The following is a 27,729-nucleotide window of genomic DNA, read 5'->3' on the forward strand; positions in this document are numbered from 1 at the left end:
CGCGTGACGTTTTCCCCCGCTATAAAAATGCGCGTCCGGTCGGAATTGCAGCTGCGATTCGTTAATAAACATCGCGATACCGGTCGCGACACGACGACAACGGCATCGCCGAAAAAGGCCAACCCTCGTTCGCGGCAGCACGGGGTACACAATGAACAGGCACGAAAAAGGCGCGAAATCCAGAATGCCGCAACGGACGCGCTCGCTCGCGCGCGATTGCGAAGGTGCGACACGTTCGACGCACGTCTCTCAAATAAATTATCGACACTTTGGCATTCGCGGCGGAATCGAGCATCGGTGTATGACCGGTGTCGGGAAGCACAGCGCAGCACAGCCGGACGAATGGACGGACTGACGGACGGATATGCTGGATATGGCGAGGGACACGCGGTACACGCCGAACGCCATAAGCTTATATGCGACGTCTTCGTTCACCCACTTCGCTGTGCGGTTGCCGTAGAAAACCTCGGACCCCTTAAAGGGAAATCCCCGATACGTGTCTCTATTCGAGTCTGCGCGACATTCTCGTCTTCATCAAGCGCGCGACAGCAAATTGACATATCTCGGACGTACGCGTGACGTTCTCTGAGCTGCACACTCACACACATGCACAGCCCGCAAATCAGATAGACTTGAGGATTGATCAATTTAATCATCAGCATGATTTAAGCCGTTTGATGTATTTTTGATTCGTTGAATAATTCTCTATCTAATAATAGAAACAATCTATTAGAAATTCGGAATTGGGATGCCAAAATCATTTAAATTGTAAACAACAAAAGCGCTGCGAATCCCTCTCGAATGTTTGTAACAATCTCGTGTCATACGAATAATATACGAGGTGTTTGAGAAGAGGCCTCGATCGTTCGATTTCAATCAGCTTTCCTCGCCAAGTGGAATATATGGTATGCGCGAGGCCGATCGTTTCGAAGTTATAAGCGCGCGTTCTCCAATCGTCTCATATTGCTCGCCTGCGTTTCCTCTGCATCCAACGCTCTCTTCAATATTTCACGAGCTTTGTGGAACGAAAAAAAGGAAAACATACGCGCAAAGAAACGAAGAAAGGTTGCTTGTCGGGGCAACCACGTCGTTGATCGCCGTAAAACCTTGCACGTCGCGAACAATAAATTGATTCATCTCGGGGAGCGCGAAGCCGAGGCCGTGCGTGCCTCAAATTTTCAGACAATTCGACAGCTCGCTCGAGATACTCTCCCGTCGAACAATGGCAGCTTTTTCGGAGGTCCCTCGCTTCGCAGCTCGTCGTAATAATTTTCTTCCGTGACGCCGTCACTGTATGATCGCGCGGCAGAGGATTCAAGTACCGCGCAAATCTGGTAATTCCATTATGCGAGAACTTGATTCGCGCCGTCTGCGGACCACTTCGAGCTGTCTTCCGCGTTGCAAAAAGTCCAGCTGGATCGGACGCGGAGGATAAAGGAGACGAAGAAGGTGGAGAAGCGCGCGCGGCGCAGGACGAAGATGCGAGCCGCCTGGCATCATCTTCGGACAGCGGGCAGCGCCATTATCCCTCGTCCATTTGAATTTTCAAGTTTCGTAATAGCGACTAATACGAGACAAATGAAGCGCGCGAAGGGACGAACGGTAGGGACGGGGAGCAAGACGAAGTGACGGGGGGAGGGAAAGAAGAGCGGCGGAGAAGAGCGGTGATTAATGGAGTCTCCGCGGCGAGCGAGAGCTCCGGTCCGGATAAGATCTCCGATGGAATTCCCGTGGCTTTTATATTGGATTTCTTTTAAATTCGTTACTTTATCCGGCGCTATGTTAATAGCGGCCCGATATGAGAGCTCGCGGTTAAGAGGAGTTCATTTATCATTCCGCGGTGAGCTTCCATCGCGGCGAAGAGAGTCAGTCTCTCTCTGCGTGCGCGGCAGCGGCCTCGAACTCCACGCTGTTCCCTGCATTAGGAACGATTCATACGTAAAGCCGCCTGCCCCGTCGCGCTCAGCGTCAGCCACCCCTGCCCCCGATTGTTGTTTCGAAAATAAATTTATTACCCCGCTCGAACGCCTCGATTAAGCGAGCGCGCGTGCACGTTCCATGAGATGCAGCGGAGCCTCTCCATTACTCTTTTCGCGAATTCCGGAATGGGAATTAGCGGGCAGCGGTCCTATCGTTGCGGCTCTACCTTAGATTGACGTAAATTGATCTCGTGTTTCACCTCTTGTGGGAATCGCAACTACCTAGAATGAGCGTTTATATCGCGAATGAGGCACTTTGTGCTCTACCGTACAACCGCATGCAACAGCGTGTTGCGAAAAATTATTTCACGCACGCGGGCCACGCTAAATACTGTTTTATCCGCCTTAATAGCACCGCGATATAGCATTGTGTAGCCCGTGGCCGCGCCGAGTTCATTTATCATTCCACGTAGCTCGCATAGGCGAGCCCGATCTCTGGTTCCTCGGCCTCGAACTTCGCGGCGTTAGACGCGATTTGTTCATACCGATCGTACGAGTCCTTCGATCCTCAAAGAACGGTTCGTCATTGTTCCCCCGTGATTCCGCGAATGATGGATCAGCGTTATGCGGCCTGGCCATCCTTCATCTGAGAGTTTCTACACGAGTGATGTCCAACGGTCATAATCGCTGATCGCTCGAAAATAAACCGGAACCTGCAAACTTGTACAATTTTTCGACATCAGCATGGTATATCTCGGTATTCCTCATAAAAATCGATGTAGACGAGACCTCGTGGAAATCGCTTCTCTCTTTTTCGCGATTACGCGCGGCTCGTGCCCCCCACATCCTCCGCATTCTGATTCGCTTGCTGATTCACGTCGTTTGAAAATTGTGTCAAAAGCCCGACGGTTTTGCGATTTCTGGTCACGCTCGATCGATACGCCGTTCGTCCGTTCCTCGGAAACGAGGAAGACGTTCCTCGTGCGACGACGAGGCGATCGGTGTCACTGGTTACTGGACGGTTGGACGGAAGTACTTTCGCCACAAGACGGGACTCGGCGCCTCCCGTGCGCAGACATTTCGCCTTTTCGCATTAGGATTCACTTCCCGGTGTGATTAATTGGGTCTCATTAACATCGCGCAGCTCGCCGGCTACTTCGATGCGTGCGCTGTCGTTGACTTCGGAATAGACACGTTGCTCGTGCAGGCACGATCGAAGCCAGCTCGTTGCAATTTAACCATGGCTACGGTGTCTGCACGAGACTCTCACTCTCTCCGCTATCGCTTCCTCGCTTGGGATTATAATGACGTTTCGACGTGAAACCCGTAAAGAAGCCATGAGGAAGGCCGCAATGGCCGAGAGCAGAATTGTAACGTTACTCGTGAATGATTTGTCTTTCGAGACTTTATGTGTTGTACAATATTTGTAATTAACTGCGATCCACACGATTGCTAAGGAGAACATTCTTGCGGCACGTCAACTCCGCCAGACGTCACGTCAGAGGAGAGGAGTGTAGAGAAAACTCCTCGGTACTTTTGTCACCGACGATACCTCTTAATCCAGATCGAAAATATGTAAATAAATCCACTTGCAGCCCCGGTAGAGCCGGATGCTCGCGCACTCTGTATTCCCCGTCGAAGAAGTATTTTAATAGAAACGATTCATCATTCCCAGGGACCCACGGACCAGCTTCTTTTTCTTCAGCCACGGCGAAGTAGCCCGGGCTCCTCATGCTTGACTCGGGAGAACTCGAGGAGAGATCTCGCCGCGCTGTCCTCCTCCTCGCCGTCCCTTTGTCGATCCGGCTACTCCCAAGATTCAATTTTACCGTATTTCGCAGAATTTCGACCGAACAGTCGGTTTTGGTTTATCTCCTCGCCCGCGCTCTGCCCGGCCGCGGTCGTCGCTTCCCTTTTTTTTGTTTTCTTATTTTTCGACGGCCCGTGGAATTATGCGCCAGCGGGATTCGCCAGCTTTCGCGGAATCTCGCCGGCCCGGCACACCACGGGCTTTTCGGCCCGCGATATGGCTTTTCGTTAGGTTCATGGAATTTATGGAGCGTCGCAAATGTCGATTAGTCTAGGTAGTAAATCGCGCGGCTACAAGACGTCACGCGGATAATCCGGATGAGGATTCCGGCCAAAAGACGTTCCGTTCCTCGAGATGGTAGCGCGTGATAAAGATCGCCCGTACCGTACCTACCGACCTACGTCTATCGCGACGTCACTTTTATTTCCATTTTGGTCCCGTTAATCTCTTGTTAATCATTTTTTCCAAGCTCTTCCGTCGAGAAATTATTTCACCCCCATAACGCCCGGATTTATTCGCGAGCGAGGATGCACGATCGTCTGCTTCCACGGACGACGTATGGCGCAATAAAAAATTCCCTCTCCCTCTACCCTCCGCTTCCTTTCCGGACAAATTTACGCGGTCGAATACATTTGGGCTTTACGGAATTTCTCGGTCGGCCCCGTTCGCTTCATCTTCCTTTTTCTGTCTCTGAAAGTTTCTCTCGGCGATCGTAACACATGCGAATCCGGAGGGATTCGCGGCGCTATCAGGCCGGACCGTAAAGGAACTCGTTCTCTTCGCTCCCTCCTTTTTTTCTTGATCTTTTTCTATTTGGCCCTTTGTAACTCGACGCTCTCTCTGTATTTGCGTGCACGCGCGCGCGAGTCCCACGACTCCGGTTGAGTTCGACGTCTCATTATGTCAGAGCTAAGAAGATTCGAGGGAATTCCATACCTCGCCCTCGTTCCGTGTCCTCCTCTCCGCGACTCCTCCCTTCCCTCCCGCTACCCTTGGTCTTCTTCTCGGGAATCGCGAGCACTTTGAGATCACTGTCTGCATTAAATCGTCAAGAACGTTCAATGGCCGATAGTATCGCGACTGGAGGCTGTGCTCACAGCCGGGAGGACTCAAAATCGCGTTAGATCCTCAGCACTCGCTCATTTGCAATCACGATCGGCAACGGCGAAATTGTTGCCGAAATTAAAGAATACAGATTACACGAGGAGCTGGAATGTCAGATCTCATTAATAATTTATGGCCATATGAATCTCGATCGCTCGCCTATTAAACTTGCTCGCTCCGCGACGTATCATTATCCCGAGCCCTTAAATACCGTCTAAACACAAATATCTTCCTTCCTTCTCTCTCCCCCTCCGTCCCTCGAAAAACGGAAAAACGCGCGAGTCTCGTGCGATCGTGAGCGACGTACGGGAGCGACGAGGGGAGGAAGCGCGGTGGAAAATGCAACGATTTCGATTGTGCCGCGACGCATACCGGTTTGATATTTCCAACCGGTTTCGGAGCGATGGGCGCGAATTTGCATCGGGTTGCGACACGTATGCTACTAGGTATGAAATAAGGAAGAAAAGAGAAAGAAGAGAAGGAGGAGTAGAGAGAAGAGAGAGAAGGAGATAGCAGAGGAGCGGCACAGGAGCAGCATCAAACGGGTCTAACGGGATCGCGCGTAATCCAGAAAACTCTGGCTGGATTATCAGCCGTCACCTCCCTCCTCCCTCTCCACATTCCACCCCGCCACACCCCCCGTCTCCGTTAGACTCTGCCATCGCGCGCTCCACTCGCGAAGAGACGAGATTTTTCCATTATTCATCGGGAGCCGAGAGCCAGCTGGCCGGCTGTCACGTCGCGATTGATTTCTTGTGGCACGCTATTAGGAATCGATCGAGCCTCGTAACCGATCTTACACGCGAATCGCCGATAAAACGTCCTCTGACAGATACTTGCGGGCACGACACACAATATATCGCCGCGAGGAGAGGATCTTCCTCCGATCGATCGGTGATCACGCTCACGGTTGTCGTATCAATCTCTTCGATTTAGGAGCGCACCGTGTAATCGGAAACCCGCATCCAGAGAGTACACGGGGACGGGGTGCGAGAATAACGGTGCAAGATGTAAATCGGAGTTTTAATAACGATCATTTCAACGCCCGCCACGTCACGATGCGCCGATGGCGAATAGAACGGGCAAGGGGGAGGAACGGGGAGAGGAGGGGGCGTCGGATGCAAGCCTGGACTTCCGTTAGGCGCAACGAGATTCAGGGGAATCGGCGCATCGCGAGACGATCTGAAATATGGTCGGCCCGACACCCGAGACCCTCGGAGGAACGATCGTGTTGCGACTTAACGAAGAAAGCGAGCATTCAACCTCCGTTCAGAAGCGTTTCTTCAGCCGAGGAGACGCTGCGTTCGGCCCATAAAAAGCGGCCCGTGGAAGCGCCGATCGTTTCGCTTCCTAAGTGTAACGTTTGCGAGATGGCTCTAATTGGCGTTCGAGGCTGATGAGCGCGTATGCGAGACGCGCGGAATTTCCAATACGTCTCTCTCTCTCTCTCTCTCTCTCTTTCTGCCTTTGGTTTCCTCTCTCTTTCTCTTTCTCTCTCTCCCTCCGCCTCTCCCGTGAAATTTGCTCGCCCAGACGTTTTCTGCGACGCCTAAAAACGATTCTGGAAGCATTGCGCGATTCTGGCGCGGAAAATTATAAGGGGCCAAGTACCATTTTTCAAACATAAAAGTTGCGAGATTTTTTTGCAAATTCCGTTATCCATATTATCACTTTCACTCTTCTGCCAAATTGCTCTTGATGCTTATGCACGCGAGGAAGCGTTCCGTGCTTTGAAAATAAATGATTTCCTTGCGTTGTTATTGAAAAATATTAACTTTCTTCATAGATGCATCTATGGTTTGTTATGATTATTGGAAAATAAATCATGCGCATGTTGCTCTTTTAAGAGCGTTTTAATATTAAAATCCGCGAATAAAAATACTGTGCATCCCTGCAACGTGGCTGCCCCCTTGTCGCTCGTTACCAGCAATATGGCCCCCCTTTTTAGTGGAAGCCACCCCGAATCGAGCGAGGCCAGACCAGTCCAGGCTGCTATAAATCTCGGAAGTTTTAATGCCATGCAGCCTGCATGGCAGCCCCCCGTCTCTCCTTCCTCCCTTCTTCTTCTGCACGTCGGACCGCACCCCTCTGCCACCCCTTACGCCTGTATTTGCATACGCGCATAATAGCGAGCGCGGCGCGGCCTACCCTTTACTATTAATTTTATAAAATCGCTCGAGCCATTTTGCCGATCTTTCTCTCTCTCTTTTTCTCTCTCTTTCTCGCGTCCCTCCTGCCTTATTTAAATAACGGATTTTCGAAATCTCGTTTTCGGGGTGATTCAAAAGGGGGAATATATGTATCCATACACGTGCACATTCGAGAAACTCTGAGTTGTACAGCTCTTGTATAAATAAAACAAATTTCCCTGATATAAAGATAATATAAAATTTCATAATCAGCATTATATATCATGACATAATAAGTTTTATATACAAGATTGATTAAAACTGAAGGTTTTCATACGTTGAGAATAATATTCGAGAGACAAAATATTTTCTTTTTAATATTCCCACATTTAGCAAAAGAAAAAGATTCGCTATCAAGATCTGGTCGTTCGTTGCCTGACTGAATAGTAAGAGAAATGTCATTATAGCAAATTTGAAATGAAAACAAGTTTATTACGCGAGAATGTAATCAGCCGACTTTGGTGTCTATCGCACTTTTCGAAATTTTCGTAGCGTTCGTCGAATTTGCAGGAAGCGACGAAGAAGAGAGAGAGGGGAAAAATGAAGGAAACTGGCGTAAAATTGCGCGTTTGAACCCGACTCGCGCCTATTAAGACGTTTTAGCGCGGCTGACCAGGGCTCTCCTTTAAAGGCCGAAAAGTCCCCGCCGTCGCCGCGCCGGTTCTACTTAGAGCCGATGGCGGCTTAACTACCGTAACCGTATCCAGGTCTAAATAGTCGGAGTTACGCTAAGTAGCCCTAACCAGATTAGTGAGTCGTTGCATGCTCTATTTTTAACAGCGCGCGCGCACCGCGCACACAGGCATACGCGGCGGTCGCGAGGCGTGTTTTACGGACGGAACGAGGTGCCGATGAACGGGAAAACGAAGACAGCCGAGAGACAACGTCGCGCTTTATCTTAATCCTCGTAAATGGAGCGTACCCTCTTGCAATCCTCCTCTCGGCCGGCCGGTCTCCTCTCCCACTCGGACCGTCGCAATTTCGCCACCCGATATCACCCCCCCCGCGCTAGTACTCTTCCGAGAAGGAATTCTAGGAGACGTAGAAGTGAGGCGATCTATTTCTCATTTGATCCAGAGGTGATTCTTCCGAGGTGGTCCTCGGGGTAGCGGCACCCTCGTCGCGGTGTAGGCCAAACATCGTTGGCGAAACGCCGGTCTCCGTCGATTCTTTCGACGCGGCGCGAAGTCCAAATATTAGAAGCAAACATCCTTCCGTCCGGCGACGAGGGCCGAATTTATTTACATGATGCTCGACCATTAAACGCCATCCACTTGTCTCGCGGCCGTGGACGGCGGCTCGAGCGATTGCGGGAACGAAGGGCACGACGATGGCGGCGGGGAGGCGGCTGGAATTTTATTTCCGCTCGCATTAATTTCAACGGCGCAGAAGACGCGGTCGCCACAAGGCGCGGCTTGAAATTACGAATATTATGACTTCAACCAGTTCTCAGAATTCTATGTTTTTCATTCTTTAATCTCGGTCCTCTCGTGTTTCACACCATATCTTATGAACACACTCGCCCTCTCTCTATCCCGTTCTCCCTGTGTTGCCTTTCTCGGCTTCTCAGCCCGAGAGCAAGGTAGAGTACCGGACACGCGAAAGAGTGCAGAAGCAGTGTTCCATAGTAATCCTTATACAACAGAAAAGTATTAAAAAAATACAGACTGTGCGTCAGAGGCCCGCGCTTTATCTCAGTCACTGACGTTCTCCAGAGCCCAGATGTTGACTCTCGCTTTAGCGAGGATCCAATGCGAGACCTTCAACTGATTACAGAATTATTTAACGTCGAAAATGAATGGAATTTTGCATATCAAGTTTCGGGCATGCAAGCAGATAGTGTTATAGAATCTTGTCTTTCGGGTAATTTCTCAAACGAGCTTCCACACAAATAGACACCATTCTCTATAGTCAAACTTGAGCTGTAATATAAAATCCACAAATCTACATAAATCTATTTAAATAAATCGGATGCGGATTTATTTATTAATCTATGTATATATCATAATATTAAAATTATGGAATTATTAAAATAGCGCAGTATAATCAGCACAAAGATATTTGTGAGATTTGAAGAGCGTTTGGTGACATGAACGCGACTCCGATATCGAGCTGTCGCTCAGGAGACAGTCTCCTGCACCTGGACCTAAAATTCGTCACGTGTATTTAGTGACGAGCGGACTCGATATAAGTCGCGCCGGTATTATCCGGTGACGAGCAACGGGTCGGTTTCCGGTCGTTCGTCCCGGCACGATAGACGATTAATATACATTTTAAGCCGTCGGTGGCGAATTTGAATAATCTCCTGGTATTCCGCAGCAGGCACTCCAGAAGCCGCGAGGGCCCCTCCAGCCTGCCGGGCCTGGCAACATTACGTTCGAGTGTTTGACGAACGAACGAATGAACGAACGAGCGCGTTACGTCGCCGACTTTTTTGTTTCCTCCTTCTGGCATCGGCATCAGCGTCGAGCTATGTCGAGTGGTAGTCCGCTCTCACGGAGCCAGCAGCCGTTGCGTCTCGTACCATTTCGTTTCATCCCGTCCCGTCTCGTCTTTATCCCATTCGACGCGTCTCCCTCACGTATGGGCAAAGATACGTGTGGTCGATTGGGCTTAAATCCTGCCTTCTGAAAATATCCGCGTGAAATGAGTCGCCAAAGGAGGTGGGAATCACGCGTAACGGACGGTCCCCGCTGATTTCTTCTCCTGCGATTCCCGATTCGTTACTTGAATTTTATTCGGACTTTAATCCGCATGATACCCGCGATCATCCGGAGGTATAATTTCACGAAGAACGGAAAACGCTGTTTCCACGGTGTTCGATCATCGGCTTAGATCTACGAGCGCCGATGCGTGACGCGTTCTCATTAACAGGTTTGTAAGCATTTTTGCAATTACGTCGAACAAGTTGTTCAATTTGCGTTACGTCAATCGCCGAAGGAGCTCGCGAGCTAATTTGTCAAACGTTGTTCGCGCAAGTTTGCAATTCAGATGCTTGATGAACATGTTCTTTTGCTATCCGCTCATTTGCTATTCTCCACTCGAGTCTCTCTATAGATTTTGCTTCTTGCATGAAGGAAGGAGGACGGAACACAGGTGACAGAGTTTCCGGAATGATGTATCGTCCACCCAGATTTGGACTCTGGTATTATGAGCTAATGCCTCGCGGAAGTTTGAAAACTCATCATGAACAACCCTCTCGTTGTTTCAACGTTAAGTAATAATATAAATAAAATGACAAAACCGGGAGAACAGCAACTTTTTTCGGGGGATGAAATTTAATCCTATCTCCCAGAGCCTTTGTTAGGAATTAAATGTACGGATAATCGCAGCTTTCACATCCACCAACTCCTCGCTTGAGCTCGTTATTGGATCACGAGGGGGTTGGTCCCGTCCGCGAAATTGGATTCGCGACGCGCGACGGAGGAGAGATCGTTAGATCTCCGACGTGCATGCGAGCGGGACGAAGGAGGGACAGAAAGAGAGAGAGAGAGAGAGACAGACAGACGAAGAAAAGATAAAGGTTTTCGTTCACGGTCGATCGCGAGCATGGCTTTCAATTCGAGGATTCCGGTGCACGTATGCTGCGCGACGTGCACGTACAGAGAGGGTGATAATGTATTCAAGGTCCGCCCCGTGAGTCGCATGGTGGGGTAAAATGGGGCGGCCCGCACTCTATAGGTACTGTAACAGATGTTAATTATCCCTTCTGTATAGCCGGCGAAAAAAGGAGCCTGCTCGCGCTCCTTCCTCGCGGGCACTTGGACATATCGTCCGATCGTAACACGCTGCGCATCCCCGCTCGCAACGCGCGTCGCCGTCGCCGCGCGTTCTCTCGCGGTTACGCCTAGCGCGCTCGCGCCAATCGGAGGGCGCGTTCGACTTCGACCGACCCTACTAGCGATTATTCGCACAGATCTTTCTGCTGAAATCTGCGGATGCGCCAGAGTGTGTACACGTACGCTAGGTGCAAGGCAGAAAAACAATGAGGGGGTAGCGCGCGGATTGGCAAAGACTCTTCTCCCGCTGCATCTATCTAGCAACCTAGTTGCCCTTCTGCACACGAATCAGCCTCATTAAATCTGCCCGCGGCGACGTTCCTTATCCCGAAGAAGCTAAAACTGGCGGTTGCGCGGAGGGAGTAAGGAAAGGGCGACAACTATTACTATTAGGTCATTAACTAGGTTGCATTGGCGATGCAACTCAAGATAACGATATTTTGGGAAATTTTATTTTTTATTTTTTAAAGATTGCTTACCTTGCTATAAAACTGATATACAACAAGCTATGTTGTGCTGTCATAGGTATGTGTTTAGTTTGATTCATCATCATCTATAGATGCGACCCGGATTACTTAATTAGTGACCTAATATATGAGAATCAACGACATGAATGAAGTCTACTTCGCCAGCTGCACGGGTCTTCCTTTTTCCAACAAATTGCAATTAGGCTTCTGACGCGTCAAAAAGATTATATTGTACACGCTCGCATGATGATCGGGATCCACAGCTACTCGATGCCGGGAAGCTCGAGCTTGCCAACGAGCACATGCGACGTCCGACATGACAGCAACTTCTTCATTGACATCACGGACAACGTCGGCTGACGTGGTAGCGAGCCGGGCTTGCAGACGGGTTGATCTTTCGAGGACCGGTTATCGGCCTGAATGACGGTCTGCCGTGGCACTGCGAGCCGATTTGCGCTCGATCGAGGATGCAACAGAGAGACCTCTCGTGCCACGATCGACCGCGATCGACCATCAGGTTGAAACCGCGGCACGTGTCAGGATGCGATTCAGTAACCCGTGACCCATTCCTTCGTCTAAAGCTGGCGCCAGACTATCCGAGATTCGTATTCGCGATTCGTAATTCGTATATTTGTGAATAGTGTGAAGGGAAAATTCGTCATGTGCGATTCGCCATTCGCACTGATTCGCTAGCCGAGTGGTTTTTTGACGAAACTCAAAGAACGCGAATCATTACAAATCAATCCATTTGAATTATGAATGATATACTGAATGATCACGAATCGCGAATAGCGTGGAAGGTTTACGCTGACGAATAACGAATTTTCCTGAATGTCCAATGAATCTCTAAATCACGAATCGCGAATTACAAATCGTGCATAGTCTGACGTTAGCTTAAAGGGTCAATTATTCACGATTCGTTTCTGTATTAACGCGTCGCCATTGATAATTAGTATCAAGCTTGAATATTTGACATGCTTGCGTTTGACCTGCGTAATCTAACAATTCCAATTTAAGCAAATAGAAAATTTCGGCGTCCATCATGGTGGGGAAGATTAACAACAACGACGACGATGGACACGACGATGATGACACGCAGATCTTTCGCGTGAACGACGACCATCAAACGCGATATTAATAAGAGACAAAACTGGCGTGGCGAGCGCTGCAACTGCCTAGCCATTACTAGTCTCATCTCGCGGCGTGGCGCGTATCTGAAGGATGCGGTCCGGTATCGCGCCGGGGTCAAAGGTGCACGCCAAAAGCGGCAAATGACCATAGGTCCTGGCGACGTAGGCAATCGCGCGACTTGCGGCGGCAGCGGCAAGAAGTCATTTTCCGACGGATTGAAATTCCATTCCGCTGTTTCTCATTGCGAGGCAGCCAAACCAGAGGGACGTAGAAGCGAGAAAGAGAGAAGGCGAACCGAGAGCCGTGAGGCCATGAAATGACAGTTAGTGCGGGTATAACCCTTCCGAGATAAACCCTTTCGATTGGTCGGACGTTAATGCTTATCACGCCGCCTGCGCTCACCACGTTCTTTTATTGTTCCTTTCTCATTTCTCATTTTTTTCCCTCCTCGCCGGTCGTTCCCTCTCGTTCCCTCCCTTCGCGTCTTCTCCCTCGTCGCGCCCTCGCGCTCTCCTCTTCCCTCTTACCCCCAGCGTAGTGGAGTATACCATTGCCGGCGCGTGACGCGACGGCGTGTAATGGGCTTAAAGGTCTGCATTCCAATAACCGAGAAACGAATTGTCGTGCACTCGCGCGTTATCGCGGCAGACCAGGTCGCCCGGCTCTCGGCCGCGACTTGGCAGCGCGAGACCAGCAGCAACCGGCGCTCGTATATCACCGCAGCTTTTGTTACGGCGACATGCCTTTGTTTTCGCCTCGTTTTCGCGATTCTCTCTTACATCGGTCTCTGCCTGCTTCACGCCCGGCACAGACTTACAAACGCCGGCGAGCGAGTATTGTCGGAAGAACGAGTCGCCAATCAGGTCCGATCACTCGTTTATTTGCGGTCGGATATACCGGGTAACGAGACGGAACCAGCTTCATTATCGCGTAATGTCGTGACAGCCCTTTCATCGGACGTGCAATATTCTCGCGATTGAATCGCGCGCCCTCGTGAACCGGAAGTCAGTGCCGCTTCTTAAATGGCACTCACGCGCACTCACGTGGATCAGTGAAACACGTGGGAAGCGAATTCGCGTGTCAGCCGGAGCGCGAGCCTGGATAACGTTTGCGTTTGCGTTCTGTTGCAGGATGCGGTGAGGAGCCGGCTGGTTCGCCGGGAGGTTCGAGATGTCCGCCGTAACCAGCCCGTATGGCCCCGGTAAGCAGACCCTTCACCCTCTGCTCGCGCCGAGCGCAATGTAACAGCGATGAATTGCTGAAACGCTCGCGCGAGCCCGCTCAAAGTATTAAAGTGTCAGAGAATTATCACCGGCATTAATGACAGCCCGGATTTCGCGGGAGTTACGAATACGTCTGATTCACTCGTGGAATGCCCAAGTCGCGGAGGGGGATCCGCGTGCGATTGTTATGGCAAACGACGGGTCTCCGCAATTGCGCTAAGAATTCATCCTACGCGGAGCGATCGTTCCGGCGCGTCCGAGTGAAAGCAGTCGCGGGAACGCGAATCGCGGCATTAATTTAGCGAAACCATCGCGCGTGCATACACACGTAGCCGGATAGCAATGCCGTGCGGCAACGTTCCGCAACGTGCGAACGCGCTCGCGGTCCGGGTTTGCGCTCGCGGTATTGTAATTGGCGCTAAAAGTTGATATCTATTAACTGCGATATGAGAAACGAGCAACGCGCGCTACGCGGCATCGCCTTGAAACATTCGCCGCGCCGTGTTCGTTACGCGAAATTAGTGACTATTGTCGCCTCTACCTTCGCAAAGCGAATACCGTGGCACGTAGCGGGTCGCGAACAGCCTCTGTTCCTGCCCACCGCGTTCCCAGGTTGCGTTCGCGCGGGGTGTCAAGGGAAACCAGGTCCTTCTGGTGTTCCTTCTACAAAGTCTAGAGAGTGGACTCTCGCTCGTTTCCTCGCGGGCGCGTCTCATTAATATCGTTCGAGGAGTGATACGATAGGATTATAGCGGCTTATCCAAACAAGACGGCGTCCGAATGAATTCCATCTTTCATCAGCGGAGATGCTTTCCGACTCGGTCTACAACTACGCGACGACCCGACGGGGCGCCGCCGATCAGGACAGCGACTCCCAGTACGAGGCCCAGGCCCAGTTGCAGATCACCAGCAGCATCCAGAGCAAGCCACGCAACAAGCGGAAGAACTTCAAGCCTATAAGCAGCCGGATGGCGGAGGTGTCCGACGAGTCCGACAGGGACGACGACGAGCCGGAGATCGTGGAGGAGAGCTCCAGCGAGATCCTCGAGTACGAGAGGAAGACGATGCTGCTGCCGGCCGAGGAGAGGTCGAAGCAGAGGCTAAACAACAATGAGGCCAGCCCGATGGACCTCTCGGTCGCCACCAGGCCACCATCCTCCGATGCCGACGACGACAGCGGCGACTCCCTCAGGCATAAGTTCATCCTCGAGCAGCTGAGATCGCAGAAACTCTACTCCCCTGGTACAGAGGTAGGTTGCGATCAATTGGGGGCGCTTGCTTTCTAATCTTACTTCTCTTGCTTGTCGTAAAATGCATCGCTGCTGAAACCGGTCGAGGAAAGTCTTCAATCGGAATCCGTGCATCGATCACGACTACTTTCAATTTCGAATTTCAATCGCTAAGCTCCTATAATACTTGGGGCTTTCAGGCGAGAAGCCCAAACTCCGATTCGTCGGAGAGGAGTGGAAGCGGCGTCCTGGACGCGGAATCGTCCCGTCTGGACGATCAGGACATCCAGTTCGAGGACGAGCGGGGCAACGACGTTGACGGCGAGGTCGAGATCGAGGAGCGGAAGCCCTTCGAGGGCATGAGGGAGTACGCGGAATCGACGATGCAGGAACTCCTGGCGATCTACGGGCTGGCAGGAGGCGAACTGGCAAAGTCGGTCAGCAGGCAACTGCCGCCCACGTTTCTGAATCCGAATACCGGTCAGCAAGCTCAAGGTGAGTGCCTTCCAAATTCCGACGATTGCCGGACTCGCGATCGAGTTGATCCTTAATCCCGCCAATATCCGAACGTCGACTGGCTACTTGCGAACAGTTGAGGACGATTACTCGAGGGATTATTGCATCGAAAAATGAGAGTTGCCGCTAGAATTCTGAAATGCTGTCAAAACCGTCGCCATCTTTTCTCGTTATAAATAACCACCGGGACAGTTGTAGCTGTTTCGCTCTTTTTTGACGTCGGCGAGCAATTAGAACCGCCCGCATTAGCATCCGACGAGAATCTGCAGAAGCTGCGCGATTGGTTGGCATTGAATTCGGGGTTGGCGTAAGATTGATCGTCGCCCGTAACTGGCCGGCGATCGTGCTTGGCCGTGGATCAATTCCGCGCCTCGCTTGCCGCTAGATTTATCGATCGACGAAATCTCGATGCTACCGTCAGTGCTTTCCCGTATGGAGCGACTCCGCAGCACGAGTTTGGGACTTTCAGAGGCCGCGGGCCGACACAACACCCGATGAAAGCGAGCGTCCATTCTGTCGATCGTCCGCGCCGATCGCGCGCGCGCGTGCGCGCTGGTAGCCGCGATGGTCGTTCGATGCAATATGAATTAGAAGCCTCCGTCGAGCGGCGGCGGCGGTTGCGTCAGTCGGCATCGCGATAAACGAATGCACTTCTCTCCAGCGAGATACATGCTCGTGCACGAACTGGGGGAAGAGCTCGTCTGGCCGAGAGAGAGAGAAAGAGAGATTTTCAGCCGGGACTGTACGTGCACCAGAACAGAATGTGGCACTTACATATTGCCGGTGCATCGCATATGTGCGCACGTGAATATGTGATGGCTCTCGCAAGATGGCCGACTTATAACTCATAAAGTCGGTCGGTCCCGGCTGTGCGCTAAGCTCCGACCCGCGATCGATGGACGGATGCCTTCGAGATCAGGCAGCGTCGTCGTTTCCCGTTGCTTGCTTGATTGCTCGCTTGCGCGCGCGCGCGCGGCAACCGGCGTGGGTTGACGCTCTCGAGAATTCCCCGCGGTCCGGAATTCTCAAGTCCCCTTAACTCGCGCGTTCTTTCCTCTTAGCACCTCGGGCGCGAATTACTTATTGGTCGAGAGCAGTCTCCGAAATGCGCATTTCGGAATCTTTAATTGGGACGCGGATCAGAATACGGTGCTGGAGACTGAGTCTTGATGCTCCGCTGCGCTCATCAATTAACCGATTCTTCATGTATACAGTTTATTCACACTCAACGACTCTCATGGCAGCTGTAGCAACGTGTGAACATATAAATTTCTGAACGAGCACCTTGAAATTCGTGAGAAAAAGAGGAAGAAAAAGGAACGAGCTGCTACTCAAAATACTGCCTCATGCAATAATACTATTTAAATGATGTATGTGGTGTATATGATATGGGTGTCGTATTAATAGCGTTTAACGAAGACCGACGCGAGGAGTGGTCTCTCACGTTTTCATCCGCTTTGTTCCTCGGTGTCCCAACCGTTCGCCACCTACGTGCAGGTGACGAGAAACAAGAGGCGGGTCGTCGCGGCCGGACGTGTCGTTGCGATTGATAAAAAACGCAAGAAAAAAAAGAAAGAAGCCCGCGTGTAATTTATCATATAAAAGAGCTCAAAGCGGTAAAGCGTCTTGACAATGACACGTTAGACAACGGCAAAAAGCGGGAAGACGCGATACTTCTTGGACGAACGTCATCCGCTTCTGCGAACTTCGCCTCGGCGGTCCGAGCGAACGAGCGTAAATACGTTATACGCGCATACGTTTCTTCCGCCCGGAATAGATTATCGCGTTTCGTGCTTTAATCTCGAGGGAGCGGTATCACACCCCGCATGTAAATCCGACAACTGGAGAGACACCCGTGACGTCACTTACGCCAGCATTTCTTCTCCTCGCACCGGCTAAAAATTAATTTATGCCGGTGACCCACATATCCTCGTTGTTCAACGTACGTTCGTTGCGGACGACTGTTAGACTGATCCTCGATTTAGTTAATCAGTTAATCCATTTCATGGCACTGAGGTGACACACCAGAAGGAAAGAAAGAAAGAGAGAGAAAGAAAAAAAAGAGGTGCGTATCAGTATCGTACAATCGCCATGCTGAGGGGGAGGCGATAATCCGGTGCGAAGAAAACCAGAAAACTCGTCTACGCGCGCGGGTGGACGCGGGACGGGCGCTTTGGAGGATCGAGAGGAAAGAGGTACGGATGAGGGGGGTGCAGGACAGAGCGGAGATACCGCGGTGCCTCCGTGAACCCATTAATCATTCCACCCGGATAAAAGGCAGTAAGGATGAAAAGAGAAGACGGACAGTCGGACGGACAGCGGGCAGGCACGCAGCGGATGCTGGAAGGAGCGGGTGAGCGGAGAGAGGAAGGGAAGAAATCTCTTCTCTTTCTCCGGCCGTTTCCTCTGCGGACGTTCGCGCGCGCAGGATCATTTTTTATTTTTGTCCTTTTCGAAATTCGTCGGACGCCTCGGCATTGTCAGGGCCCGCGGAGACTCTCGGGAGACAGGGGCCCCCGGGCGTCGTCCCGTCGCACGGCGGGGCCAGATTCATTAACTGATAGCACACGATTCCCCTCAGCTCGATTACGTTTTTAACGATATCCGTCCGCAGCGCACCGCGTTGGAAGAATGATCGTCGAATGCCACCCGTCGGGCGAGAAAATCCGCTCGGTCCTCGAAATCGGCTCGGCGGCCTCCCGGACGATCGACGGGGCCATCCTTCTCTACGTGTAGATAGCGTCGTCCAATTTAGCGACGTCTCGAATAGTAATCACCGTTACACTGGACGATTATCCACTCGAGAGAGGAGACGCGCACGTGTTCGGTCGAGAGGAGAGAAAGGATTTTTTTGAGGTCGAAGACGGCTCTTTAATCCAGTTGTTCCTGGATCTCTGTCTGGATACATTGTCACGTAATAATCCCGGCGGAAAACATCGAACACTTTCAGTGAAAAGTCCTTTGACCGACAACGAGTTCTCATCCCGAGCCTCCACCTTCGGCCTCGAGAAGAAACGGCCGCTGCGAACCCTTCGTTAAGAGCCTGGATTCAAAAAGCCAGCCAACTCGACCGCTATTCAACGAATCTGTCGTATCTGCTGGTCGGGTTTAATTCGAGACGCTGGTAGCGACGAGAGGAACGGGGAATCGCTGCTATTGCGGAGAGGACACTTGCGGGGAGGACGGGGAGTCCGGATCAGACCTGGTTACGAGCTTTTATGTCTCGGAGCGTATACCTCGCACGTATGAGTTAGGTACGATGGTTTCCCCGAGGACGAATCGTTCCGAGATCGAAATCGGAGCTTCCTCCTCGAACGGGGACAAAGGGATCTGTTCGTGAATCACAGGAGGCGTTGGAGATTTCAGATGCTCGACCAGTGGTTGAAATAACAATGAATTTTATACGCGCAGAAAACAGAAAAAAGACGTTGACAAAAGGAGAAAAGGCTTGACAGTTATTCCCATGTACCAAAAATCATGACGGTTTGCGTTACTAAGTTTAATTCACGTTGCGAGGCAATTTCCGTTGCGATTTCCGGTTTCATCGGACCTTCGCGGTGACACGCGAGATATGCGCCGATTCGCTCGAGAATATTTTCTACCGCGTAGGCTGGAGAAGGAGAAAGACGCAGAGGGAACAGAGGATCGACGAATCTTGCGAGACGTTGATCGGCGCTGGATTCTCTCGGTGCGACGAGATCGTGAAACGTTTTATGAAAGCTTTTATGAAAGGCTTTACGAGCCACGGACCGAACTGGGGCCCGGGTTCGCTTCTGCTACACACGTGCTGCCACGGCGACGAGCCCCCCTGAAACCCCGCGGGGCCCGCTGCGCTCGTCCTCCTCTCCTCTCTTTATCTTTCCCTCTTCCCCGCAACGAACTGCGTTTTCTCTATCGATCCTCCAAAGTACCTCGTTTTTCATCATCATCATATCCGTCGTCGATGTCCCGACTCTCGCTTGATCGCGTATCTCTCTCTCTCTCTCTTGTCTTCATCTTCTTTTCTCCTCGCATCCTTTTTATTCGCGCTCTCATCCCGCTTGGACGTATTTTATGCCCGGCATTTTCTTCGGCCGAAATTTTTTGGCAATGCCGCAGGCAAAACGTGAATGAACGTTTCTGTTGTTGCCCGCATGAGAGAAAACAAAAGGAATCGATCGCCGCTCGAATTTTCGTCGTCGCCGTTCGCGTTGCGTTAATGTCCGCTTCCGGGTCAATTGGATCTCCTCAGCTTTTTTGTTCTTCAATTAAGTTCTGAGTCAGAGAGCGGCGGCGCGCGGAAGGGGGAAGCTCTATTGACGTTGGACGCGGTACAGTCCTCGCAGTAGCTCGAGTTCGCGACAATTTCATGCCACCACCTCGGATCTCATCTCTTTCCTGTCTATCTCCTCTTTTTTTCGACACCGATTGACACTGTCTCGCGGTTGGAATCGTTAACGAGCCTGCCTGCGTCATGCGTCGATTATTCGCGAAGGTGCAGATTTTTCCCGACGATTATAAATCGCTGTATCGGTGAACTTTAACACGAGAGCCTCGACGAGCAGAGAAGTACAGAGCGATAATCAAGTTAAGCCGCCGATTATAAGCAGTTATTATCCGCAGTTATTATATAGTAGGATGTTTTTGCGGTATCATCGCGGCTCATCGATAAGATGCGTTGATGATGCGGCTCCGGGATTAACGCGGGAATCCCCGTAATGAAATTTAATGTTGGCAGTTGGAAAACAATCCGGACTGCCGCGGATCGGTCGATTAATAAATTGAAAAAGAAGTACTACTACTACTACCTGTGCAATTTCGCTGATCCACGAGATTAAAAGCCGAGGCCGCGTGCGAGCCGCACGAAAAAGTGTACCGGGATATTGTATATTCACCATGAAATTCTTTCCCCATTCCCGTCCATTCTCCGCGCGAGCGTTCTCCTCACTCTTTTCCCTCTGCTCCTTGCCGGCATCTTGTTTATTTTGCCCGTCAGCTCGCTGACACTTGGACATTCGTTTAAATTTAGAATTCAATAGGTTCCTTTTACCAGCCGTACTTTCGTGCCTTAACGGATTCCCTGCTCGCCGAAGATTATTTGTTTAATTCCAGCTCTACGTCGATCTCTCGCCGTTTCCCGACCGCGCGTTTCTCGTCCTCGTCCAACGGCTGTCAACCCGGAACTCGCTCCTCTTCTACGCGTCGTCCCATTGCCGTTTAACGCGTAACTATCTCGAGTACGTTCCTCTTTCCTTCCTACGAGCACTCCGAGCAAACCGATGACAAACGTACGAGCGCTTTTCGACGGTATTTTAATTATCGTTATCTTATCTCCGTGTCTGAAGGAATTATCTAAGCTTTGATTACGAGCGTAAATTCTTTCGATTGCGTAGAATACGCGTGGAATTAGATTATAAAGTTTTGCCTGAACGTATTTTTTATCAGACACGAATCGTATTTACGCAAAGCAGCCGGATCGATTTTCGGGTGATGAATCAGTTTTACGCGTCACTGTAAGATGTGATTCGTTAATCGTTTCTTCGTGTTCGACGAGAAAGCAACAGATCAGGATTGCGCAATGTAAATTCGACAAATTTTCGCGACTTCGCACGACCGATCCGCTCTCTCAGCCTCCTTTCTCAGCATGCAACTTTCCTCGAGCGCGCGGCTCGAGGAATACCACGTGAAGTAAGTGCACCGATCGCTTTATTACTTTATTTCGCCATGCATCCACTCACACGGTGCTGGCGAGGTGCGAGTTTTACGGCTGTCCCCCTTTGTGGCGTCCTCTCTCGCCGACGCAACGCCGGCGACAAGTAGTTCTCATCGAATCAATGGATCGAGATCCGGTGGACGTCGCGTCACCTCGCCGTTTCGTCGATAATGTTATTTTTACGAGTACCGGTTTTTTCACGTATTCCTCCGAGATTAGCCTCGGTAATATCCGGGTTCCGAAGAAACCTCGCGTTTACGAAAATCGCTTTTCTCCCACGATCCTACACGATCATGATACTTTCGCGACGAATATAAAGTATCGGTCATTTCAGCACACACATATACGCTGACTTTTTTGATGTAGTTTTTTATCTCTTCACATGATTGATGTGATTGGTCTGAAGCATTAATTGCCATGAAGGATGTTTCGTTGGCGTTTCTTATTTTTGTCAATCGGCACGACCGCTTGTTAAGCGCGAGAAACGTGAGCCTTGTGCTTCTCAAGAAATCTTTGAGATTAGTACGTCGAGATTAAGGTCGTCCCGTGGACGACGAGATGAAAATTTCTATCTCGTTCGCTCGCTTCGCGGCACTCCTTTGCTCTCCTCGTGTCTCGCGGTGTCGATAATCGAATGAAAAAGGCGATCTCCCATTAGCATTTCCACGGAGACTCCGCAGGCTCGATTAATTTTTCAAATGATCCCACCTTTTTTCGTTTCGTCGATACGCGCGCAGAGATAGGGAGAGCCTGAGAAAGAAAGAGAAAGGAAGAGAGAGAGTGCGTCGTGGCCAAGAAGGCCCATTAGGCCTCACGGGCGCGGAGGCCCCGTGGGCCCCTTGTCAGTCTCCGAAAACCAGAAAGTCAGCTTGTCAAATTAATCACGGATGACCAATCCATCAGGAGGCATTCCTAGCCGAGGAGGATCTCCGTCGTTGTCGTCGTCGTCGTCTTCTTCTTCTTCTTCTTCCTCTCCTTCATAGCCAGCTACCTCGTGGTGTCGGTCTCCTCACCAGTTGGCCAGAGAAACCAACTTTAAACCAGCTTGGTGAACTCTCAAATTCATTTCTCCAGTTGGAATACCAAAACTACTTCGCAATGATTACTTACGCACATTTTCCAAGGACGAGTTGTATTTAATTAAGAGTGAGCGAATTAAGAATGATTGGTCTGAATTATCCGCGAGAAGACCCGGATTGTGCGAATCGGAGACGTCATAAGAACGCCGAAGGAGGAGTGCATCTGTCCGCGAGAAAATTAAGCGTGATGCTCGGGGGATGCTTGGGGACACGAGGGTGTCGATAACCCCTCACACCCCTTTGGCATTGGATGCTGCTCTAGTTGCAAAGTGTCTTGGGGAGAAGAGAAGTCCTGCCCGCTACGAGATGACTGTGTGACGGACGAACGAGAAAATAAGGGCAGATTCTTTTCGTGGGAGTGCGGATACCCGAAAACACATGGTACCGGTACAGTCCGGGAAAGAAATGCAATCCACTCCGCGAGATTTATCTCGGCGCCCCGCGAACCTCATGAACTCCTCTCTTCATTTTCATCACCGATATTCGTTCAGTGGTCGCGCGAAAAATCGCTGCCGTTAAAATCCTGCAAAGTACAATGTTTAAAGTGAATTTCCAAATTGCCGGGCCGCGTTTTATCGTTTTATATTGAAATCCACAGCGTTCATCGCGCGTTCTCCAGACGAATCCGTAAATGTCGCGAGCGAAATACTGCCGACTCTCGTGAGGGGCTGGCGCAGAGAGAAATCGCGTTGCTTCGGGGCGACATTGCCAAATAAAGGGTTAAGGGCCGTGCCGAATCTCGGGGGCCTTTTATCCGGGCCCGATGCGCCGAATGATGCAGGGGAGAGAAAAGACCCGCGAAAACCAGTTTGTCCAACCTAATACGGTGCCCGTGGCATCGGCGGTCTTAATGAACTTCTAGCTCTATCTCTCTCTCTCTCTCTTTCTCTTTTTCTTTCTTCCTCTCTCTTTCTCTCTCTCTTTCTATCTCGGTTCCCTGTCTCACTCGCGTTCCTTTCTTTCCTTTCGCTCCCGGATCCGTCCCGAGGATTGCGGATTTTCCGCGGGGATGCGTGCCCCCTGCCGAATACGTTACAGGGAAATGGGGAAGCGAGCCGGGAAAGGTCGGAAGTGAGAAATCATTAAAAAGGTATAATGCTACCAGCCAATGCGACGGACGCAGTGCCAATTACATTGACGAGTTCTACTTTGCGTCGGTGACACAGGGGGGCAACATTGCGAGAGTCTTTCTCGTGTGCAAACACGACGGGGAACGTTACCGACAGCTCTCGAGTACCGGTGCGACGTGTGTTTTATGAAAACATGTCTCGCGGAGAATTTTCGTAGCTTTCGTAACGGAAGAGGTTGAGGAGGGGCGGCGAGAGAAGGGGGCTCGCAAGAGGTATTAAAGCTGGCCTAATCTTAATATTCAAATTCTGCGGCGAAATCGCGTCGTAGGGAACGTGGCAGGTTGGAAGGGGTGGAGGCGCGATCGAGGGGGCGACGACGATGGGATGGAGGAGGAATGAGCAAGCGAGCGAGAGCGAGAAGGAGAGAACGGCCGCGCATAACCGATTCTCGAACTCATAAATTTTAAATTATATCAAGCAAAAAGAAAGGACGCGCGATGGGACCCGACCTCGGGTAAAATAAGAGGAATACGCGGGAGGACTCCTTCCTCCCCGCTCTGACCGTCGGTTGCTCCAGAAAAAGACAGAGAGACATGAACTTGCCGAGCGGTAGACGCGAATAGGGACCAACGTCGAGAAATTATTCTTACGTGACGTAAGAGGGATACTCCGTGTGCACTGCTTCGCGTCTCGCCTTCTTAATTTTTACATTTCCTAAAATAGCGTCGAGACACTGGAATCTTGATTTAAAAAACGAAGTGCATCATTCTTTTAAGGACACACGTATCGTCAAACGTTGAAACACGCGCAATACATCACCGTGTGATTTCGTCGCGGCGATTAATTTCAGTTGATTTGCATGTGTCTGATGACCAGAGAAGATATTTCCCTCCCGTCTCGACCGGGAGAGAAAACCGTAAACCCGGTGCCCCGGCAAAAACGGCGAGACTAAAGGCCACTGTCAGGGAATTATTAGGGTTTCTACGCCGTAAGGCCCCGCTGGCAGCAGACGGCTAGCCGTGGAAGGGAGGAAGGGCTCATTGCCTCGGCACGTTTTCCATACGCGAAACCGCTTTATGGAGGTCGTCGCTACGAAATTTCAGGGGACCCCATTACCGCGCGTCGGGTGGGGCCCCGTCGAGTCGAATTTCCGGCATTAATTCGACATTATGCTATATTCAAATCCGTGGCGTGGAATTTTTTCGGTCTAACGAGATTCTACCCGGGTCTCTCCTCCCTCCCAAGCCCTGTCCCTTGTTCCCTACACGATGCGCGAGGCTCGAGTTCGCTCCATTATAGAAAATTGCAGAATATGCCAGAGTGTCATTTTCTTTTTATTATCATGCTAATGCCCCGCTGGCCGTTCAGTCATACGCGCGATCAAACGCACCTTTTCACATCGTACCGACGTCGTATCAACCGATGCATTCAAGTTCATAATGATGTTCGTAATGACTTGCGCGCAATCCTCGATGCTGCTTTTTAGCGGAGATACTGTCATAAGTACACGAGAGTTTAAAATTCCGTTTGCTGAAAGTTCGGTGCTCAACGTGAGCTGCGAATATGGGCCCTGTTCTTGAATCTTCGCGAAATATTTTGCGGCAGCTTCTCGTGCGTCGAGAATACTTCGTCTCGCAAGAGTCCTCGTTGAATCGGGCGCGAATGAACGGCGATTGGACGACAGAGGCAGATCGCGCACACGCGCGAAGACCGCCGAGTAGCGCGCGCGGCGTTCCTTTGTTCGCGGCCAGTTTCATTTTTCGAGTATGGAGGATAATTAATCTTGGGTGGGCATAAAAGGGTTTTCGGGTTCGGCCACGAGAAAAAATGAGCGCAGCTCTGGCGTTCGGCCGCGGCCAGTTGTTCGCTGGCCCTTTTTTCTTCCTCCCTCTGCTCTTCTCCGCGTCTCTCACGCTCTCGCTCTCTCTCTTTCTTCCCTCAGGCCCCCTCGCCACCCTCTCCTCCCGTGGACTTCTGCCCCCGCTTTTATTCTCTTTTCGTTTCTATCTCAACATTTCTCTCCGTCTTTCTCCCGATCTCTTTTTCCGTCCGTTGCTCTTTCCTTTCTCGTTTATCCACTTGACCGCCTCCCACACGTATGCAGCACCGCGGGACTCTAAAACCGCCATTTCGTAACCCCGGTCCCGGTGGCCGAAGTTCACCATCCCTCGCGTCCCGCTGCCGCCCTCGTCAGTCTTTTTTTTCGGAATTTGAGTCAATAAAAAATCGCTTGGAACAAAGAAACGAACGGCCGCCAATTTCTCACCGGATAATGCCTGGACCCATCGGCCCGGGGGAGAAGGCTAATCACGGCTGGGCATCTCGACTTCTGTTAGGTGTTAAAAATGGACCCCGCGGGGCCCTACGTTCTTTATCTCGCGGCCGGGCTACACCGGTCCCCGTAATCCGAGGGAGACGACGTTAAATATTAAAATTTGGAAATGTTACACCGGCTCGCGCGGGCCCCGTCTGAGATTCCATGCTTTCGGGAGAGCCAGGGGCTGTTGCGATAAACAGTGATAAAAATTCGTATTAACGACGCGCATCAATTCCCTCGCTCGGGCGCCAAAGCGGTTCGTCATAAGACTGAAAACATCCGCTCGTTTCTGCATTATAAATCGCCGACTGTTCCCCGAAAGTTGGTTCTCCGGACCCCAGAACCTCGCTTCGTTTCTGCTTTCACGGTGCGAGATCGCGCCTGCTCGGCAGCACTAATGACGTCCCTGCATTTGTCGCGGTCGATATATCGTTTCTGATTATAATTGTGATGAGCCGATATACGAAATCGACGATTTATCACGGGAATTTGCGCGAGTCCTCCTCGGTCTCCTTTCAAATTTTCTCCTGGACGGGTACATCGACCCCTTCGATCGATCGAGTGTATCCATGTATCGCCACGATTCGGAATCCGTTGACGATCGTTCTTACGAAGTAAGCGATGGCTTACTTCCGTTGACGATTCCGGGTTGCACGACGAGCCGAAACACGTATGTACTCAGGCACGTGTAAGGCGAAGCTCTGAAACCGCGCGTGTTCCGTTACACGACGACGCGCTCGAAATTCGATTCTGGCGAGAAACAAGAAAGCCGAAGCCGCCGGTCTGCCGGTAATCTTACTTTTGTGTTTGGAATACCAAATTTACGTAACGTAGAGGCGCACGTCGCGCATACACGGGGATCGTGTTGGAAACCACGCGATCCCGTAATATCCTATCGATTATCACTTCGTTTTGTCATTTTATCGCGTCGTGTCTCACAGCGTATCCGCGAGTATCCGTTACTCCGCTACGACTGTTTTTATTTTATATCTTGCCGCGTTTCCCGATGTTCTCATGAGGAAATCTGAGAACGACGAGATCACGACGGAAGAGCAGCTTTCGCAGGAAGCCGGCAACGACAACGATTACTCGAATTTCTCGAGGAGTGTCCTCGCGTTTCGATTTTCCTCTTTGACGATGCAGCACACGGGAGCATACTGCAACAGCCAGCACCTTTCGCTTTAGCCCTTCCGATTCTTCCCGGAAGAGGAGATCCTACCCGCTCGTACGAGACGACGGTCATGGGGGATGGAGAAGAGCGGCACCCTCAGAGGTGCGCGTGAACCCTGCGGGTCACGGGGAGACCAGCGTTTTACCGACTATTAACTCACTTTTACCCCTGTTTCTTACCCTCGTGGCCAGGCCAAAGGATGTCAAAGGGAGGGACGAAGGGTCCGCAAGCGCCGACGAGATAAAAACGATGGGGAAAGGTGCATGCGGAATCTCCTCGCGTGTGTATTTCATCCCCACTCAAGGCTGCTCGCGTAATCTCCTATTTTTTTCCCTCCCCTTCTCTATCCTGCGATATTTCTCTTTCCGCTTTTCCGGACTTCCCGGGACGGACGCGTGCAGGTAGCGCGGCCAGGTACCTGCGAGCAACTCCTCGGCGATGAGGGGTGGGGGGCAGGATAAAAAACGCGAGATCTCTTCGGGGGCCACGCTCGATTTAACCCCTGAGAAAAATCGCGCGCGACCCCCTCGCCTGGTGGAGTCGTCGCAGTCGATTTCGGGGGTTAACCGATTTCCCTGCGAAATTTGAAATTCGAGAGCGCATTTTTCACCACCACTCTCCCCTATGACCTGAGCGGTGTGCCCGTTTAAAGGTTTAAGTATCTCGTAAAAATGGGCTGGAGGATAGGAAGCGAGGTCTCGGTGCCTTTATCTTTTTTTCTTTCTATTATTTTTCTTTGCGCGCGACTTCCGAGGTTAGAGGGTCGGATGTCAGTCGGCGTCTCTAATTTGAGTCCTCAGAGTATCCGAATAATCTCGATTATTTTATTATACGATGTCTATAAAAGATTTCGACAAGTGTATATATAAAATTAATGACACAGTATTCATAATTAGAATAATTTACATTTCCGTTCTCGGAGATTAAGATTTTTCTGTGAAAAAAAGAACTTCTTTCTTCTCCGTAATCAGGTTTCTGTCTGTGCTTGGTTAATGTTATTATGTTAATTTTGCGGAGCAGTAACTTCATTCTT

At 50.9% G+C, this 27,729-nt stretch overlaps 1 protein-coding gene across 2 annotated transcripts in view; it reads left to right on the top strand.

The window, feature by feature from the left end:
• The window catches only part of LOC105284744 (zinc finger protein castor homolog 1), a 79,305-nt gene that overhangs the window by 16,237 nt on the left and 35,339 nt on the right, over positions 1-27,729 (top strand). For both annotated transcript variants that reach the window (XM_011348495.3, XM_011348486.3), the window contains exons 2-4: positions 13,530-13,600; positions 14,424-14,872; positions 15,052-15,346. In XM_011348495.3, the coding sequence (XP_011346797.1) occupies positions 13,570-13,600; positions 14,424-14,872; positions 15,052-15,346 (775 nt within the window). In that variant the 5' untranslated portion in view covers positions 13,530-13,569. The remainder of the gene's footprint in view (positions 1-13,529; positions 13,601-14,423; positions 14,873-15,051; positions 15,347-27,729) is intronic.

Source organism: Ooceraea biroi, chromosome 4 (assembly GCF_003672135.1).
Source record: "Ooceraea biroi isolate clonal line C1 chromosome 4, Obir_v5.4, whole genome shotgun sequence".
Classification (NCBI taxonomy): Eukaryota; Metazoa; Arthropoda; class Insecta; order Hymenoptera; family Formicidae; genus Ooceraea; species Ooceraea biroi.